General features: G+C 34.1%; 1 protein-coding gene across 13 annotated transcripts in view; it reads left to right on the top strand.

Moving 5' to 3' along the window:
- Window positions 1-20,320, top strand: part of CCDC91 (coiled-coil domain containing 91) — a 349,003-nt gene that overhangs the window by 166,228 nt on the left and 162,455 nt on the right. For 11 of the 13 annotated variants that reach the window (XR_012373954.1, XM_073877767.1, XM_073877765.1 and 8 more), the window contains one exon: window positions 14,454-14,561. The exons of the other annotated variants lie outside the window; for them this stretch is intronic. Coding sequence is in view for 10 of the 11 variants with exons in the window: in XM_073877767.1 (XP_073733868.1) it covers window positions 14,454-14,561 (108 nt within the window). In the remaining variant the exon portion in view is untranslated. The remainder of the gene's footprint in view (window positions 1-14,453; window positions 14,562-20,320) is intronic. 13 annotated transcript variants of the gene reach the window in all.

The following is a 20,320-nucleotide window of genomic DNA, read 5'->3' as shown; positions in this document are numbered from 1 at the left end:
AACTTTCTAGCATAGCAGTTTCAGTGCATTGTCATTATTTTACAGCTGATTTGTAATTAGTTTACTTTTCAAAATGATACATTGTGAATTCTTGTTTCAGTTTTCTTTTTAGAAATGTCCCCTTAAGGGAAAGAGATTGTGGACTATCCCGTCATATTCCTGGGCTCCTGTTAAAAAGCCAGCATTCTTCTGTTCATTTAGAAAATAAATAGCTTGCTCTGGATTGATGAAAAGGACATGTGAAATTCTGTTAAAGTACGGAAGAAAACAAAGCTAAAATTAAGCTAATGTGCTATATATGCCAACTTTTCCCATAATGTTTACTTAATTTTGTTTACTTTTTCTTCCATGTCATGATTTTTAAAATCTTTTATCCTGATAATTAACAACAGTAAAGTAAATGTAGATCTTGGAAAACTTTCCATAGGAGCATGCCACATCTAAGATTGTTTACATAAGAATTTTTTTACTTGTTTAATTGCGCTTTTGTCTTTAAATTGTCATTCTTCATTATATACACTGGCTCAGACTTAACAATTCTTTTATGTCTATAGTTTTGTCTATCAGGAATTATTATCCATGATGTAGACTATCTTAATTTTTTTAAAGATAATGAGTAGTTGCATTACTATAATGCTTTTTGCTTAAGAGGACTTTAACAGTTTTCACTGATTGGGATTTCTTTAACCCTTTGGGTCTCACCTTTTGCAGCACATAATAAATTACTCATGATCCTTTTTTTTAAAGATTTTATTTATTTATTTGAGAGAGAGAGCACACAAGCAGGGTGGAGGGGCAGAGGAAGAGGGAGAAGCAGGCTCCCCGCTGAAGAGAGAGCCCGATGTGGGACTTGATCCCGGGACCTGGAGATTATGACCTGAACTGAAGGCAGACACTTAACCAACTGAGCCACCCAGGTGCCGTGTGATAATTTTTTAAAATGCATATGCCAAGGCAGATTTCCTCTCTGGAAATTCTAAATCATTTGTTGGTGGTGGTATCTAAATATCCATATTTTCTTTAAAGTTCTAAAAACCATTCTACTACATACCCAGTGGTAGGGGTGAGTTAATCATTGTCTTATTCCTTCATATTTATTTGCCTGTCAAAATATTCTGTTTCAGCCTGTTGCCATTATTTCCTCATTTTTGTCATTTAATATTGAACCTGTCCAGGTTGTGTGTATGTGTGTGTTTCCCATTGAAATCACTGGGAAATCTTCTGTACAGGAAAGATGAGAGTTACTCTAACAGAATTTAAGTGACTGTAGGATGGACTGCTCTTTGTTTTTGAAAGTTAAAAAAGAAGCAAAAGTTTTAGCTGTAACCAAAAAACTAGAATTTATTCTGCATTAAGTTGTTGTCTTTTTAAACTTATGTACTGTTTTTTCCAATGTGGGATTAATGATCACAGTAAGAAAAATTTTTATAGTGGAGGATTGGTATAATAACAGAGAGGGACTATCTAAGAAAGTCCTACATGGAAAGAAATACAGGTGTATTTGCTAAAACAGTTGTAATTCTGTAACTTAAGGAATATGATGTCTTATCTTTTAAAGAGAAAATATCTCACTATCTCCACCTCTTGCACAGATGTGTTTGTTGCTTTTTCCCTTTTCAGAAGTATCTCATTATTCATGCATTCAGTTAATGCATTGTATATAAGTGCTTGAGCTAAAGCTATTCTAGATGCTGACACATTCTTAAAATGATTTTCTTTTTATCCTAAATAACTTTTGGAGAGAATTTTCCAAAAGAAGTTGTAGTTGACTCAGTGTGCTAAAGTTCAAAGCTGGAACTATTGCTAACATGCTGTTACAGTGAGTGGAAAGTGCTCAAGAAATTAAGTTCAACATGTTGTTTTTCTTTTATCTTACTTTGAGCCTAGTTCATTAAAAATTCCAATTTGACACAAATAAGATAGGAACATATTTATTGGTAAACATTTTTGTTCTGCTATTGTATACAGACAGTGACAACAGACTCCTTCCCCTTCCGTGTGTGTGTGTGTGTGTGTGTGTGTGTGTGTGTGTGTGTGTGGTGTTTGCTTTAAGGTAGAGTTAGAAAAAGAGTTTTCCCTTTTGAAACTCTTCTATACAAAGTTTTTAATTTCATCCTAAAGTTACATTTACAAGTTACTTTCTTGGTTCTGTCACAACTTGAGTATTTTTAAAATTAAATTACACTCTGTTGTTTTTGTTGTTTAAATGTAAGGAATTTAGGTATCTTCCAAGTCATAGCAAGTATGAGAAGTATTGAAATTTATTGAATTTTGACATAGTTGACAGATTAGCAAAAATGGTGATCAGAATAGCCTGAAAAAGGCAAAAAGAAAATGCAGTTTTGTTTAATATTTAAATGCAAACACCAATTAAATTATAACTGTACTGATTTAATGTGTATTATATGTCTTGGCCCTCTTGTGGATGCCTAATCTAAACATTTTCTGTGTCAGTTTTTTGGTGATATGAAAATTAGTTCCGGGTCATCACATTCATCTTAAAACAAGAAAAGTTTTGTATATAGACTTCTCAAAATTTAGAGCTTTCTTTTCCTCCCCATGGTGTTTTGTGTGCACACATTTGGCCAGGCAAAGTATATTTACAAAACTCATCCTTGCTGGTATTCTTATAGATATCTACACATCTCAAGATATCTCCACTAAAAGAGACATTTAGACACACACACTCATTACTCTTTCAGTCTTTGTTTCTGAATCTTGACTGAGGTAATGATCTTTAATTCTGTATATTATAAACCAGATGCTAAAACCCAAAGAATGCTTGGCACATGAGTAGTGCTTAGAAGTACTGTCTTGACTATTTTAATGAGAAAATAAGAATAGGTAGATTCTTCTCTAGTCTAAGAACATCTCACGAAGAGAGTGTTCTGATATATTTGTTTTCTCTTCTTGTTATGTTTAAGTATGAGAGTATTGAATCAGATACACCAGAGTTTTAATGTATTAGGCACATGAACTTTCTGCTACTCATGGTGGAAAATGATAAAAAATTGTTACATAAACTTAAGTTTTTCTGAAATTATCTTGATTAAAATTCTTGTTATTTTCATTTCCCATGTTAACGAACCCTGGCTTTATTGAGAGTGTCCATCTTCTGCATTTTCTGTAAAGTTTAAATATGTCTGAAATACCTTTTGGTAAGGATTGCTTTGAATTTTAGCAATGTACCATACATTAAATGCCAGGGTGGAGTATCACATGCCTGCTGTATTCCATTTTTCAAAAGCATCTACTTGCTAGTATTTTATTTGAACTCTTGAGTTGTTTGTGCTATTTTATAAGGGAGAGCATATTACATTTAGGAGACCAGTTTTTCCCAGGGTGTAGAATTACTTGTATTGTAAAGTTCTCTCCAGGGAGGGGGGAACAGCTTTGTTTTCTCTTCTTTTGATATTTTTCCCTTGATTAAAGATTGCTAACTTTTTATGCACAGAGGGGAGAAATAAGTATTAAGATGTGTGAAACCTGTCATATATCTTTTTTTTTGAATTCCATTGTTTTGTTAACCCAAAGGTATGAAATAAATTTATAGTTTCAGTTATTTGATTGAACAAGGATTCTCATAAATTCCAGTTTTTATCATATGATCAGATTTTTCCTGGACAATACGGATGTTTGCCGTTGCCAATAGATTTTGGCCTAACAGGATGCTAGATACTGGTGATTGGTTTGGCACTAACAACTTGGCTTGTCCAGTCTTATCCCTCCCACCAAACTTAACCTCAGCAGAGGACTGAGGAAGTTTGGTAGTTGAGAATAGTTCTTGTGTGCCTCCGAGTTTCTTGGGCTAAGCCAGAATTTTGCAAGCAAGGCTATTCTTGTGGTTTTTCCAGCCAAGCCAAAACCAAAAGGCATTGAAAATCTTGCAAGAGAACTTGTTCTAATATAGATTTAAAGCTTGCTTTTTTTTATACTATGACTGGTATATCAGCCTGACAGTCAAAGGAATGAAAGGAGGAATACTTCATACTGTATTGAGGATATATATTTCAAATTTTTGCTGCAGAGCAGATCTTGAAAAATACCCCCAAAGATTAAAAAAAAAAATTAATGAGCAGGATTTATGTAGTTAGTTGTTTCTTAAGACACATAAGACCTGCCTTTTCCCCATTGGTTTTTTGGCTTACCTTCTAAAATGCGCTTTGAATGCCATAGGTTCACTTTATATATCACATCAGGCTCATATTTGTAACTACTGTTGATCAGATTTGAAAATTTTATCAGTATCAGTCCTACCCACCTGGGTGGTGTTGATTAAAGACAGATTTTTGCTTACTATCATAAACATCCAGGTATCTCTGTCATAAGTATCTTCCAACCAGAATAATATTGGCTCATTGACTGGAATGAAGCTTGACCTGTTCTCATGGGATAGCACGTTTTTTTCAAATCTTCCTTTTATCCAAGCTTATTCAACAGGTTTTTACATCTAGTAATAATGCTGGAGGAGTGATTATATAGTGGTATCTGTAAAGAGTATCATTTCTGAAATTATTCCAGTCAATGTAGTATATCAGTTTATGTGGTTCTTAATCTCTTCTTATTCCAATGAACTGAATTGTCATCAAGGTCTATCTGGATTCAGACATTTTCAGTCTTAGTGCCTGAAAAGTGTTATGTAATTAGACTTTAGGGGAAAAAAATTGATGTGTGTGTATGTTATGGATTTATTTTTATTCATTTTTTTGGCCACCAATATTCCAGTTAGTGAAAGACTGCACACCATAGTTCTTAGAGGCAGAAAAGATAAACCGGTGAAAGTTATTCATATACTCATTTAATTTTCTAAGTCCACATGAGGATATGTATCCAAAAAGCTACTTTAATTTTTTAAATCTTTCGCCTGTTTGAAAGGATGAAAGAAAGGAATGATTAGCTGTATTCTTTTCTCTGAACTATAAAACACAGACTCTGAGGAATGAAAGCAGAGATGTAATAACCATTGAAATTTGGGAGAGTAGCATATTGAGATGTCTGTGACATTTGCAATTAGTGTACAACCCAGTATCATAATAGAAGGCTGGTTTTGATTTTATCTATAAGGTCTTGTTAATCAACTTTGGGGATCCTTGATCTATAGTGTATAGATTTTATACCAAGGATAAATTATTAGGCCATAGAAGGATTTACCCTATTATTTTCAAAATATTTTTTGACAAGGTAACGTATGTATGCAATATAAAATTCAAAAGATTCGGAAGCACCAAGTTCAAGGGTTATTCTGTTTTTCGTTTAGCAGGATATTCATGTAACCAAATGTTTTTAGTAATTAATCCACTGTAACAGCCTAATGTAGGCTAATGTTCAGCCAGCAAGCACCACTTTGTGCCATTTTCTAATAGTGAAATACTTCTGTAGCGGTTAGTGTATTAACAATTCTTCTGAAACACTTTAATGATTTTGTCCCATCGTCTCTGGCTTCTCCCTTACCCCGTACAATCAAGCTGGAGCTTGGCATTGCAGGAGGCCTTTGGCTCCTGCTCTTTTACTGGAGATGGTACTTCTGATTGGTGCCCAATCTGGTAGATTTCAAACATTTTACATATCACCTGCAGTATTATCACTTCTGTAATATATGGCTAACGTTTAACTGGAAAAGCACCCAGTTCAAAGATCTTACCTTATCCTCAATGTTATTCTTTTTATGAACAAAGGAAAACAAAAAGGAACATTTAATCTTTGTCAGTATGTCCTCCAATAAAATTGGTTTGCATGAAACCTCTCTTATCTCTCTCCATGTTGATAGCTTTACAGTAGGAAAAAAACATTCTTTTCTAATCTTTGAGATACACATTTAGTGAATGATGAATCTTGATTAGTTTGGAGGAAAATTCTTCACTTTAATGATCTTAAATCTAGTAATTAAAAAAAAATATTGATCCTAAGTTGAATCCACATAGCATCAACTTTATCATGAAAAAGTGAGGAATTTAGTTCTCAATACCAGCAAATGGTTAGAACAATCCTATTTTGAAGTATCAATATAAAGAATTAAATTAACAGTCATAATTTCATAGAACTCCTTTGTCATTGGCAGAGAAGAAACTCTATTATTCTCATTTATGAGAATGAGATTTATGAGATAAGGAATCTGAGACATAGAGGAACATGGTGCCTTTATCAAACACATAGAAGCTGAGGAGGAGTTTTATATAAAAGCCAGGTCACTCAAACCTTGATGCAGGGTTCTATTCAACAAATTATACTGCCTCCTTGGAACATTAATGTATGTGCATTTAAGCCAAATATTTCCAGCATTTAGATGGGTTTCTTTTTCTCCGTGGTCTCTGATATTTCAGAAAATGAGATGCACAGTGCCTTAGTGTAACCAGGTGCTTCGTTGTTTTAGTCACAATTCTTTTTTCCTTTCCTTTTCTTTCTTTCTTCGCTGAAACTGTAGTCCTTACTCAAGTCACAAGGAACAATATTGTGGCATCTGAGGGTGAGGCATATCCATATGGCAGCTTTTCAGAAGTTTTAAAGTATCTGGAGGCAGACATGCAGATCCTCTGTGCTGTACTTAATTTTAGAAACTTCTTAATTTTAATGTGTTGTCCATGGCACAAAAGAAATTTTCACTGGGAGACTTTTGTGGTGTTTGAGGTAACAACTCTTATGTTACTAGAATCCCTTAACAACAAGGCCAACAGGAATGATTCCCTCTGTCCTGAAGATTTTCTTTGGCTTTCACAGCTTCCAAAGCACTTTATAACATGGCTAGACTATATTGAATTTCCATGTTTAGATCTACACCCATAGTTTAACATTTTTCTTTTTGAATTGTATAGTACCACGGCACTATAATTCAAATACATAGAAAAGCCTGAGGATCACTGTAATTCCAAATACTTGAGATCTGTAACAGGATAAATTTTCAACAGACTCAACATGACCTTCTTAATTTTCCTTTTTTAAAATGAAGGAAAAGGAAGAGAGAAATCTTCTGTTTTTTTTAATCCATCCCCCCCCATAATTTTAGGTAGTCGTTTCTGTCCTATTTTCTAAAAAAAAGTATGACTAAATCCATCACTATCAAGAAACATGCACCTTCATTCTTCCCAAGGGTTGAATTTACAGGGCCTAACTTCTGCCAGCCTGGGTAGCAGGAGACCATGAACCTAAACTTGAATTTGGAGCCAATTTTGAGTAAATGAAAGCCTTAAGTCCAGATTGAAGTCTTTCTTCTAGAGAGTTATACTCCCTATTCCTTTTTACACTGTACTTTTAAATCACTTCTCAGTGATAGGTTTTAATCACATTATTTCTTTTTGTATCCCAACAAAATTTTCTAAAATGTCTAAATATTGTTTTCAGAGGTAGCCTAATATTCTCTTCTAAGACATCCATCCATATGTATATACCTCAACTGGATTACTAGCTCACTGATCAGAGGCCTTTAAATACATACATATATGTATAATATCCATTTATATGACATACGGTACCTCAAACTATCATTTTCTCCTCCACACTATAAGCCATCAGAGTTATAGATTGATGTCTTAGACCCCAAAATTGGCAAGAGATATTTTTGATTAGTCAAGAGTCATTGAACATTAAAACAAGTTGGAAACCAAACTCAACATTCGGAGCCAAATCTAGTCAGCTGCCATCATTTGGACACTATGTCTTCATTTTTATAATCTTTGTTCCCAGTTAATTTATAAAATTAAGAAGGTTAAGTATTGTAGAAGAACTGCATGCTAATAGAGTGTCCAGATGAAGTTCAAGTAAGTATTACATGCCAGATATACTTGTAGTATATCTATGACACTTTTTGTGAGAATATGAAAAACACTCAGCTTGTTCTTGTTAGGATTAACCCTTCATCACCAGAGAGGAAAATTGCATTACTCTTACTTTTACTGGAAAAAACAATGTTTATGCATGGTACGTTAATTATAAGTTCCTAATTTACTTGTATATGAGTAGCCCACAAAGATCAGTGCTACATATTTTTATTCTTTCACAAATTACCCATTGATGAAGAAAGCTTTGATAGCATTTGAGTGCTTTTGGTGCTTTGCAGTGCTGTTCAAAGATATTTAAAAAACAGATTATAGATGCTTCCTTGTTTAAATCCTTTAGGGGTTTTTCACTGCAGTTAGAATAGAATTAAAATGCCTTTTCATGGTTCTCTACCCACTTTTCTGATCTCTGATTCACTTTTCAGGTCTAGGGGTCAATAAGAACACACGCCCTGTGGTGAGAAATTTGACCTGGTTAAGGATAAAAAGAAGTCAGCAATAGCTGAAGCATCTGATGGAATTCTCTAGTTCATATGATCCACCCTGGCCTTTTGCTAGTTCTTGAGCTCATCAGCCTTATTCCCACCCTTGGACTTTGCACTATTTTCTTTGATGAAAATGTTCTTCCCCCAGACATTCTATATGACTGAATTTTTGTTCACTTGTGACATCTCAGCTCTATTTGTGCCTCTTCATAGAGCTCTTTCTTGATGCTCCTTTCTAAAAATTTTCTTTTCCATTTTTTTTATCCTGTTTGATTTTCTTTACAGCCTGCAACACCATCAGAAATGGTTTGCTGTCTACATTCCAAACTTCCTTGTCCTCCCCACTCTCTGTATCCCCTTGCTAGTAATGTAAGTTCAGGAGAGTCAGGCTCTCGTCTGTTTTGTTCACTCTGTATCCCCAGCTCATAGAGCAGTGTCTAGAATAAAGTGTGCATTTGGTAAATATTAGTTGAATAAATGAGGAATGAACAAATAATTAAGTGGCTGTAAAAATAGCTCATAAAGAGAAATCTGCTTTATTGGGTTAAAGCAGCTAAGACAAACCAGGAACAAAGAGGGTGGACCTCAATTCAGTTCTTTATTCCACTGAGTCTTTTAATGTGTATTGGGTCATGTTTCTTTTTTTTTTTAATTATGGATTAAAATGCTAATTTTTTTCTTTCTTTTTTTTATGTTCAATTAGCCAGCATATAGTAAAATCATTAGTTTTTGATGTAGTGTTGAATGATTCATTAGTTGCGTATAACACCCAGTGCTTCTTAACCTCAGTATCTGTTTCTTTATCTATAAAACAGGGATGTAGAGTTCATGGAAAAAAAAATGGATAAATTAGTTGGTGAAATGACTGAGATTCATCATTTTTCTAAATGTATCTCAGTCAAGGAGGCTCTCCTTTTGAATAACAAATTCGTATGCAATATGTTGGAAAAGTTGAGGTTATATTATAAGATGTGCTAATAGTTTAATAGCCTTGCAAAATTTAAAGTAATATTTTGCTTCAAAAGAGCACTTCACTAGAAAAAAAAAACCATGAAAGTATCCCTTCAGAGTTTTAACTTACTCATGTTGCAGATACCTTTTATTTTGCTTATTTTATTTTTTAGTTAAAAATTGGAAAAGATCTGAAGTAAATTTTTGAAAAGCAAACTGATATTTTTTCAGGAAAGGTGAAATTGCACTTGATTTCAAATGACCCTTTACAACAATTAATCTATATTACTGTAGTCAAAAAGCTGAACTAAGAATATAATTATAGACATCATTAACATCAAAGTTTTAAGAGTTTCTCTATGAAGAGGCAAATAATCAGGCTTGGACATGCCAAAATCATGACTTATTTCTTCAGTTCATTCAACACATACTTGTTTAATGTCTTCAGTGTGTTAGGTACTATTGTAGATGTATTTGGGTAGGTATATCAGTGAATTAAACAGAGATTGTTATTCTTCTAGGGCTTAAATTTTAGACAAGCTGTTTATTCTATGCTTTGCTTCCAGCTTGCTCCATAGCTCTATACCTTTCTCCATTTGTTAAGTATGACTCAGAGAATTGATACAGAAAATTTGGGTGGCTTTTAAAAATCATCTAATTACTGTTGACTAAAATTAGCTACAGCATGTTCTTTTGAGATTATATACTAAATACCAACATGATATTAATATTTTGGAGACCATCTGGTTTTTAGACACATCTGTTTTGCAAATCTGGACAAGTTTAATTTGATGAGGCTGGATCAAATCTATAAGAATTGGGCTATTTCAAAGGAGAAGAAAAACTGGATTTGCTGAGACAATGGACTATAGTTTAGATTGTAGTACTCTACTTTGGCTATAGTCCTTTTAAATTTCAGCCTATATTTAATTCCATTAGAAATATATATCTACTTCTTATGGGTAATGGTTGGGTGGGTGGTTTTGACTTAGTCTATTTGTTTTCTATGAGTCTAATAATTGTAGAATTTATAATATACTTTTTCCTTCCAAGGATTTTGCAGTCCTTCACACACCTCATTTTATTTATTCAAAATTTCTTCCATGGGGTAGCAGGGATGGACATTTCTAGTCTCAAATAATAACTTAAAAAATTAAAACCCCTGGTAGAGATGAAATGTACTTAGCAACAAATTTGGTAAATGAACTTAGTAGTTATAATTTGAAGCTTAGTGAACTTTCCAGTGAATATTGGTACCATTCATACTATGATTCTTTTTTCTTTCAAGGTTTTATTTAAATTCTAGTTAGTTACAGTATAGAGTAGTAGTAGTTTCAGGGGTAGAATTTAGTGATTTTTAAAAATGTTAATCTTAGTACAAGAATCATCATTCATCAAATAGCTATTGCATATGTCTACTGTGTATAAGGAATTCTGTATGAAGCTGTGTGTGATATATAAAGATGAGTAAGTTAAAGTTCCTGTATTAAAGGAACCTGCAATCTTGTTTGCATATTTCAAATTCTTCTTAAAGAAGTATGGTTATTAGTTTTCCTTAAGCTCAGTGAGTTAAATCCCTGGGGATGACACCGTTCATCTCTGATAGAGCTGAGGCTAAAACACAAATTTGTTGAAAATTAATAAAACTTTCCCTACCTTTAATAGCATTTTTTCATTATAGGATGTTTGTGTACATCTTTGTTTCTCTGCCTTTACATACCATGGAGGTCTTAATGCTTTTTATATTTGTTGAGAGTAGTTTAAAATAGTTTGTAAAGGAAATAATTCTTTCAGATACCTTTTTATAGTGTTGTTCCTTATATCTTTGATATTTTAGACACAATTACAGAGGAAAAATGAATTGCAGGGAAATTTAAGATTAATGTTCATTTTTATACTTGAGATACACAAGATATTTAAAGGCAGTTATTATGGTATATTACATTGGAAAATAAGTATCCAGTTATATAATGATAGGTCATGCTGGAAAAGCAGGTGGCTAGTATCAGTTTGTGTTTGTAGTGTGTCCATAATGATTAGTATTATAGTTGTAAGGAAAGTGTTTGGAAATTACCTTATTTGGACTGTGACACTAATAATACAATGTTCAGTAGTATCAGTCCAAATTTTTAAACAGTCTTGTTATCGCATACAATGTTTTTTAAATTTTTGGCATCTGCTTATTTTGCTACATTCTTGCCTCCACTCTTTTTTTAACATATTTTTTTATTATGTTATGTTAATCACCATACATTATATCATTAGTTTTTGATGTAGTGTTCCATGATTCATTGTTTGCGTATAATACCCAGTGCTCCATGCAGTACGTGCCCTCTTTAATACCCATCACCAGGCTAACCCATCCCCCCACCCCCCTCCCCTCTAGAGCCCTCCGTTTGTTTCTCAGAGTCCATAGTCTCTCATGGTTCATCTCCCCCTGCGATTTCCCCCCCTTCATTCTTCCCTTCCTGCTATCTTCTTCTTCTTCTTCTTTTTTTTTTAACATATAATGTATTATTTGTTTCAGAGGTACAGGTCTGTGATTCAACAGTCTTACACAATTCACAGCGCTCACCATAGCACACCCTCCCCAATGTCTATCACCCAGCCACCCCCTCCCTCCCACCCCCCACCACTCCAGCAACTCTCAGTTTGTTTCCTGAGATTAAGAATTCCTCATATCAGTGAGGTCATATGATACATGTCTTTCTCTGATTGACTTATTTCGCTCAGCATAATACCCTGCAGTTCCATCCATGTCATTGCAAATTCTTGCCTCCACTCTTAACTGCAGCTATTCTTACCTATTTAATATTCTTTCATAGAACAGTGAGCCTTACAGGCAGGCTTTGGGCATCTTTTCTTTGATACATACCTTGTATATACTTATGGAATGTGGTTATCTGTAGAATGTTTCTCTTCCACAGCAGACTGAACTCAGTGAGAACAGACTTTTTTTTTTTCTTAATCTTTGTATTCCCAGTACCTACCTTCATGTCTCTTTTGTAGATGAGCGTATTTAAATAACTGAATGGTGCTAAGAAGAGAGGTTTAAACTATATAAAAGGCTGGGTACTTCTGCATAGCTTTTCACCACACTCCATAACCATAGCTTTGACTCTTACTTGACTCATTATCCTATCGTGCTTGCCTCCTTGAAGTTTGGAAGAAAATAAGTATATGGTGTACGAATCAATCACTAGAAAAAAATACTGTTCCATTGTGTTTCTTTTTTTTCTAAGATTTTATATATTTGAGAGAGGGAGAGAGCCACTCCCATGTGAGCAAGTAGGGAGAGGGACAGAGGGAGAGGGAGAGGGAAAGGGAGAGAATCTCAAACAAGATTGCAGATTCTCAGCACTGAGCACAGGGCTCAATGTAGGGGCTTAATCTCACCACCCTGAGATGATGACCTGAGCAGAAACGAAAAGCTGCAAGCTTAACCACTGAGCACACAGGCGCCCCTCCATTGTGTTTCTTAATTATGGTGAGAAAAGGTTTATTAACTTACCTGTTTCTCCAAAGGATATAATCTACTAAAAATCTATATGATCTATATAATCTACTAAAATTGGGTATTTAAACTGTGGGGTTATTTGAAACCATGGCAAATAAGAGAGTGAAAACAGTTCTTTCCATTAAGCAAAATTCTGTCATATCCAAGTCCCCCCAAAAGATGGCATTTTTCTATCTATAGAAGATGTCATGAATATACCCAAGAGAATTATCTATAACTATAATGTTCTTTAAATTTTTTGAAGTCCAACAAATACTATATTTTGCCAAAGGTAAATTATAATTTTACATCATCTAGTCACAGTTTAAGAGGTTAAATTTTGGGGCCTTATATAAATTAATCATTATGGAATCTTTAGAGGACATCTAATGTGTGAATGAAGGGCTGAAGCCATTCTATTAAGCGCTTCTTTAAGTTTTAGTTAAACCTCAGTCAGAGCATTATTTTCCCTTACTAATTTGCTAGTAATTATGCAACTTCAGAGTGACAACTGTTGAATTATAGGAGTGGTAGCATCATCAGACAGTCTAACATTTGGAAAAGAAGGTTAACTATCTGAAAATTTGAGACTTATCCGAAGGCTTAAAAAAATATTTTTGTCTCAGTTTTTAAAAATATGTGCATATTTATTTAGCTCCTTTAATGCATGTTGTTTCCAACTGAGTAAATCTATTTTCAAAACAGAGATTATTTAAGAGATTTGGCTTATTTTTCTTTTCTCGGTGAATGTGCCAAAGGTCTGTTTTCTATAAGACGTGTGTCTGTTTCAACTTACTATTTTGATTATGAGTAGTTTATTATCCAGATAGATCTTCAAAAATAGAATATTTGCTAAAGAATTCTTATGTATTTGGTTGAGTACATATTTTAGAATGATTTAGGATTTATAAATAGCCTGTAATGTAATATTGGGAACACATTAAGTATAACATATAATGCTTTAATAAAAAGGAAAGAAAAAAGATGATAATGTTCTAAGCATTTCCAATAAGGAAGTGAGTGGGTGGAACATCTTCAAATGCTGATTTGGCTTCCCTTAAAACAGTGTTAACGTCTTTATATTTAACCGACCCAGGTTCCAGCATTTACAGTACCCACTTAAGTTTGTCCAGTCTCCCAAGTTTTATTACTTTTTATGAATACTGCCTTGAGATTCTGACTTCCACACTTTGACTTCTACCTTTTTATATTAGGGGTGTGAACTTCCTGGGGGGCAGTTCTTTTATGTATGAAATTGCTCAGAGTTTCCATCTGCTTTTACTTGACTTGTGGTCTTGAAGATCATGCTTGGCCCATGGGATATTACAGTGTGCCGAGAGGATGTGGAGTTTTGTCAGCCAGTGAAATATGTCTGTTTTTTTTTTTCTTTTTCTTTTTTCTTCAGCAGCTTTCATACACTCCTCATCCTGTGTGGTCCTTACTAAACTGAATTTTTATTTAACAGAACTACTCACCCTCTTTATCATCTTCTATGACTTGGTCTTTTTTAAGGAGAAGGTGTGTGGAAGTAACATCTGAGCCAAAAAACTGTAGTGTTGGCAATAGGAAAACCTAAAACCGAAAGCTTAAAGTAGGTTATATATGAATGTGTTCAATATTCACAAATGTGTATTTTGTAATGCAGAAGAGTATCATATTTCAGATGTGTACAACTGTCAAAAAAAATTCTCATGCCAACAGTAGACTCCAAGTTTTGTCTGTGATCCAAATGACTTTTTTGCTTGTTTTTAGGCACTACTGCAGTCTTCAGTTAAGCAACAAGTAGAGGCTATTGAAAAACAGTACATTTCTGCAATTGAGAAACAAGCACACAAGTGTGAAGAGTTGTTAAATACTCAGGTAATAAAATTGTGCATCCATTATGTATTTATACTTTTCTTCTGACTCTCCTCCCCTGAGAGCTCTATAACTGTTTATTCAGTTTCGTGCCATTTACTTTCCTCGGTGTATTTTGGAGGAAAAAAATATGCTTATGTAAACTTAATGTTAAAGTTTGGGAATTTTATGAAAGACTAAAAATAGAGCTAAAGGCCTAAAAAATGTGGCTCTCCCACAAATTAATGATAATTCTTATGTTAATTTCTGAGTTTAAATATTATTCAACAAATGACAGAGGCAAAGAGATGATTATGAATGTATTATGGCATGTGAAATGATTTTTTAGGAGTATAAGATTTATAAATAATATTTGAATTTTGAAAGGCACTTATTCATGTTTGAATGTAGGCATTGGTCACTATTTGGAATTTTTCACTGAATTTTTTGTTTCTTTTCTTGATTTAATGTTAAAGACATGATTAGCTGATTTACACTGAACAATCAATTGAAGAGCACTTATGGAGGTGTCATAGTATAAGTAATATATTCAAGAAGTTCCCAACAACACTTTTAAATAACATAAAATTTGGTAGGTGAAAATAAAACCAGCTTTATTTAACAGAACTCTCTTATATCATGGGAAGAAAATATACTAAGAATTTGGAAAACAAAGTTAGGGGTAGAATTTAAATGGAGACTTAATAAATATGCCACCCCATCACCGAGATTGGAGTCAATTGTATTAAATTTTTTCAGTGTCATTTTAATAAATGGCTTGAAAGAGGAAATACACAGGGAATTTTATAAATTTAATATAACAGTTATATTCTTTTGGGTGGTGAAATACCAGGTCATCAGAAGTATGAAGTATATGACTTTATAAATGTACAGAAAAATCACAGTGATGAATTAAGGTCACAGAACTGTGAACAGCAGAAAGCATGTATTAGCCAAGGGAGGCCAGGTTATACCCTAAATTCTCTGGCTTCAGACAGCAAAGATTTATATCTTATGCATTCTGTATATACACTGAGGATTGTCTTGGGGCTTGGTCCCAGGTCATTCTCACACTAGGAACTGGCCTGATAGTGTAGTTCCTATGTGGAACATTACCTGTGATCATTGCAGAGTGAAAAAGAGCCCAGTCAAATTTTCTAAGAGTAATTCAATGTTCTGGACTGGAAATGACACTTCCACTCTCAATTTATATCCATACTGCTTCACCTCATCATAATGGGGCCAGGTAGTGAGATCCTACTATGAATCTGAAAGGGAGTGAGCAGGAAATATTTGGTAAGCAGCATTAGTCACAGCACGTTTGGCTCTTATGGTTGCCAAATATTCCCAATCTCCATCTTACAAGCAAATTTACTCAACTGTCTCCTTGGGAGAAAATCCAAAAGTTCTGACCAGCTATGGCTACAAGCTCAAAAGTCCAGGATCTTTAGATGATAGGTAGGGAATGACGTACCACACACAGTCTCTACATTATCAGGTCCAGATATATAGTCCCCTTTGACCTAAAGAATTAGAAACTAAAATATGTAAACAATGAATCGTGGAACACTACATCAAAAACTGATGATGTACTGTATGGTGACTAACATAATAAAAAAAATTATAAAAAAAATAGAAACTAAAATATGTGTTGTTTACCTTCAGCGTATTTGGTATACAGTGGCAAGATAAAGCTATTTACTATAAATACTCTCTGTAGGAAGGATGAAGAATCAGAGATGCACAGCTATCATTAGTATGTAGCAATTCTAAAATCTCAATGGACAAGATTAAATAAGATCTCTCCTATGGGAATAGGATTGATCTTCGACCATGATTCTCTGTATAGGGTTTAGGCACAGGGTTTCTAGTCCATTCTTTATGATTGTATAGATTTTAAATTTTTCAATAACTTTGTTGGCTGTATCTGAGTATTGGTGATTATACCATTTCTCAGCTTGCTTTTTGACTGGAGAAAATTGGGAGACATGGGTCATTTTATTTTATTTTATTTTATTTATGAAATCAAAGGACAATTTTTTATTTAAAAAAAATAGCCTGGAATCCTGTGGGGCTGCAGCCAGTATACTTTTTTTTTTATGTTATGTTAATCACCATACATTGCATCATTAGTTTTTGATATAGTGTTTCATGATTCATTGTTTGCGTATAACACCCAGTGCTCCATTCAGTACGTGCCCTCTTTAATACCCATCACCAGGCTGACCCATGCCCCCACCCCCCTCCCCTCTAGAACCCTCAGTTTGTTTCTCAGAGTCCATAATCTCTCATGGTTCGGGGAGACATGGGTCATTTTAGATAGCAAATAGTGACATGTCAGGGTAACGGTTCTTTTGGCTCCTTATCTGTCTGATTACAATCAGCTCCATTTGTCAAAGGCAAACCCACGGTTATTTTAGAGACCTATTGCCTACATTTAATATGTTTATATGTTTTTCACCCCTATACTTGCCTATTTGTGTCATTCTCTTTTTTTCTGATTAAAAATAACTACATTTATCAAACCTGGGTTGAAGAAATTCCAATGGCATCTTTTCTCCAAACCATTTGTTCCAAGTGAAAGTATATACAGGAAGTCACAGCCTTATTGGGTCTGTGCTTGGAGACACTGATCGATTGAATCTTCAACAGTGGGTGTGGCTAACATACACTTGGTTTAATACTTGCTGTAAGGTTGAATTTAGTTGGTCTTTGTTGCTCAAAGACCCTCTCAGTTATTTCTTTTAGAAGTTGAGGTTGAGAAGGTGGTTATTCCTGCAAGTCCGCAAATTTCTGAACTTTTTCTTTACCTGTAATTCAATTCTTGTGAATTGTCTTTTCTTGTGAATTCATTGCTGAACTTGTCTTTTTCTTACAATGCCTTGTCAAAAATAGCCAGTAGCAGAGCTAATAAATGAATTCAGCACAGTAGTAGGCTAAAAGATTAACACACAAAAATCAGTTGTGTTTCTATACACCTTTAATGAATATTCAAAATAGAAATTAAGAGAACAATTCAGTTTACAATAGCATCTTAAAGAATAATATATCTAGCAGTAAATTTAACCAAGGAGGTGAGAGACTTGTCCACCAAAAACTACAAAACAGGATTGAAAGAAATTAAAAATAACCTAAGTAAGTAGAAGGACATCCCGTGTTCATCGATTGGAAACATTGGGTGAGGAGCACTCCGAGACTACTGCAGGACATATAGAGGATCAGAAGCAGTTCAGTATGATGAAATGCTATTTAAAAACTAAACACTAAAAGGGTATATGATTACTAGGTAAAATCACATAGAGTGTAGAAATGGTGATCCCACACTTGTTTCTCTAATCATATTTCATTGGATGCCATTTGAAATTTGAAGTTAGTAAATTTAATTTAACAAAAATAATACTGGATGGTTCCTTAGAAATAATTTAGTTTAGCCGTTGTATGTGTGTGTGCGTGCACGTACATGCATACCTTTCTCTCTCTCTCTCTCTCTCTCTTTTTCAAATTAAGAATTTAAGGGAAAAGCAAGTAAACACACATTCAGAGTAATTACAAGCAGGTGCTCTGGAATGTGACTGCCTGCCTTTGTCACTTAACTGTGTTACTATGGAATGTCCTTAGCCTCTCTGTGCCTCATTTTTCTCATCTTTAGAATGTATACACAAGTAATTCCTACCTCATAGGATTGTTAGGAGTATTATATGACATCAGATTTGCATAGTGCTTAGAATAGAACCTGGCACATTCTAAGTGTTCAGTGGATATGGACTGAATTATTATCATCTTTGTTATTCTTGGTCACAATATTCTTGGTCAAGGTACGGCTACTCCCTTGTCTAGTATTTGAATGCTAGGCCAACCTTTTGTCCCTTCCTCTCTTGCTTATTTAATGAGGGCCTTTTATATGACTGACATTCTGCTGGATTATATGAATGTAATATGAGCAGGACATAGTCCTTCTATTAATATTAAGCAGGTAGAAACCAACGATCTGATTGTAAAACTGTGGTAAGTTATGATGAAATAAATGTTATATTAAAGGGGTATGTAATTCCTTCATATTGGGTGAGGGACTACTTATTGGACTAATGATGAGATCTTTCAGGGTTCATGGGTCTGAGTGAGGTTGGAACTGAGAATTTTGCCTGAGACAGGTAGATGGAATAGCATATTCACAATCCATTAAATGAGAGAGTATAACGTAAATGTTTGACAAGGAAGGGTGAGGCTATTTGAGACTGTGAAATGAAACTTTATTTTATGCCATAAAAAGGATAATAAAGGACCTTGTCTGTCACGTTATCTGACAGGAAATTGGGAGCTGTTAAAAGACATTAACTAGAGAAGTGATTTGTTCAGATTTGCGTTTTAGAAATGTTACTCTGGTAAAGTTTAAAAAACACTTGATGGGAGACAGTATTAGAAGCACATAAATCAGTTAAACAGCTATTACAGTTACCTAGTGAGAATGGTGGTGGCCTAGACTAAGGTGGGTGTGTGGGAAAGAGAGATTTTGACGGTTTTGAGTCATATTAAGGGAACAGAAACCAGAGAATTTGTGGGAATAAAAGAGAGGAAGTAAATGTCGATTGATAAAGGATATATTTGCACATACACAAACACACACATTTTATATACATAAATATGTATTTATATACATGAATATATTTTTGTGGATGGTGACCAGATCTTTGGTTTTGGCAGTTCACTGAAATAGGAAACTTAAGACCTGCAGCATGGTTAGGGTTGAAAATTTTGTGTTTTGGACATATTGAGCTTGTAATGCCTGTGGAATATTCAAGATCAGAGTACATAGGAGAGTTGAATACAAAGTTTGGAACTATGAGAAATCTGCTAATGGATGAATTTGGAAGTCATAAGTATATAGAAGGTCAGTGAAAGTATGTCTGTGGATGAGACCAGAGACTGTATAGAATGAGAAAATAATTCCACCTAGGGTCCTGAGGGACCTCATTATATAATGGATAAGCTAAGAGAGTTTATGAAGGAAACTATAAACTGGCAAGAGAAAAGGAATAAACCAAATGCCTACTATACCTAGGTCATGGGAAGAGAGAATTTTATTAAAAAGTGAGTGGTTAACATTTTCAAATAATGCAAAGTAAGTAAGGTATGGATTTACAGATGACTGCTGGATAGGACAGCAAGAAAGTGTCATTTTAAAAAGAATAGTTTTGGTGGAATGGTGGATGAACAAAGTAGATAGATGAGAAAAAAAGGAGATGAAACAATAGAAACAGAAGACAAGTCTTTGGGAAGCTTATATGATGAGCATAACAGAGCAGTACTATAGGTGGAGGGAGCTAAGAAGGGGAAATTTTTCCCCCTTGTATTTTGGCCTGGAAGTTGAGCTCGTTTAAACACTTATGAGCAAGAGCCAATCTAGAAAGACTAAAGATTTAAAAAAGAAAAAAATTGATAGACCAAGAGTCCTCATGAAAGAAGTAATGAGTGGAGTTTAATCTATTAGATGAGCAAGTATTTGCATGCATGCAAGTGTGAGTTTGTGCGTGTGGGTGGAGGGTTGTATATGTGCATAGAAATAAATATAATTTTAAATATTATTCATACTTTTGAATTGTAACATTCATGAATTTTATTTCTGAGTTCCTCTCCATCAGCACTTGTAAAATCCAAATTTCTGTGAAGGATATGTACAATATACTATTTATATTTCTTAAGTGCTATTAACAGATATATATGTTGAATATTACCCAAGCACACCAAATAAGCTATATCTGTATTATTGCTTTGTCCTTAAGCTT

Source organism: Callorhinus ursinus, unplaced genomic scaffold, assembly GCF_003265705.2.
Source record: "Callorhinus ursinus isolate GAN/ISIS: 27379988/994484 unplaced genomic scaffold, GSC_fseal_2.0 scaffold27, whole genome shotgun sequence".
Taxonomy (NCBI): Eukaryota; Metazoa; Chordata; class Mammalia; order Carnivora; family Otariidae; genus Callorhinus; species Callorhinus ursinus.
The sequence above is the reverse complement of the archived record's forward strand: the minus strand, read 5'-3'. Positions and strand labels throughout refer to the sequence as shown.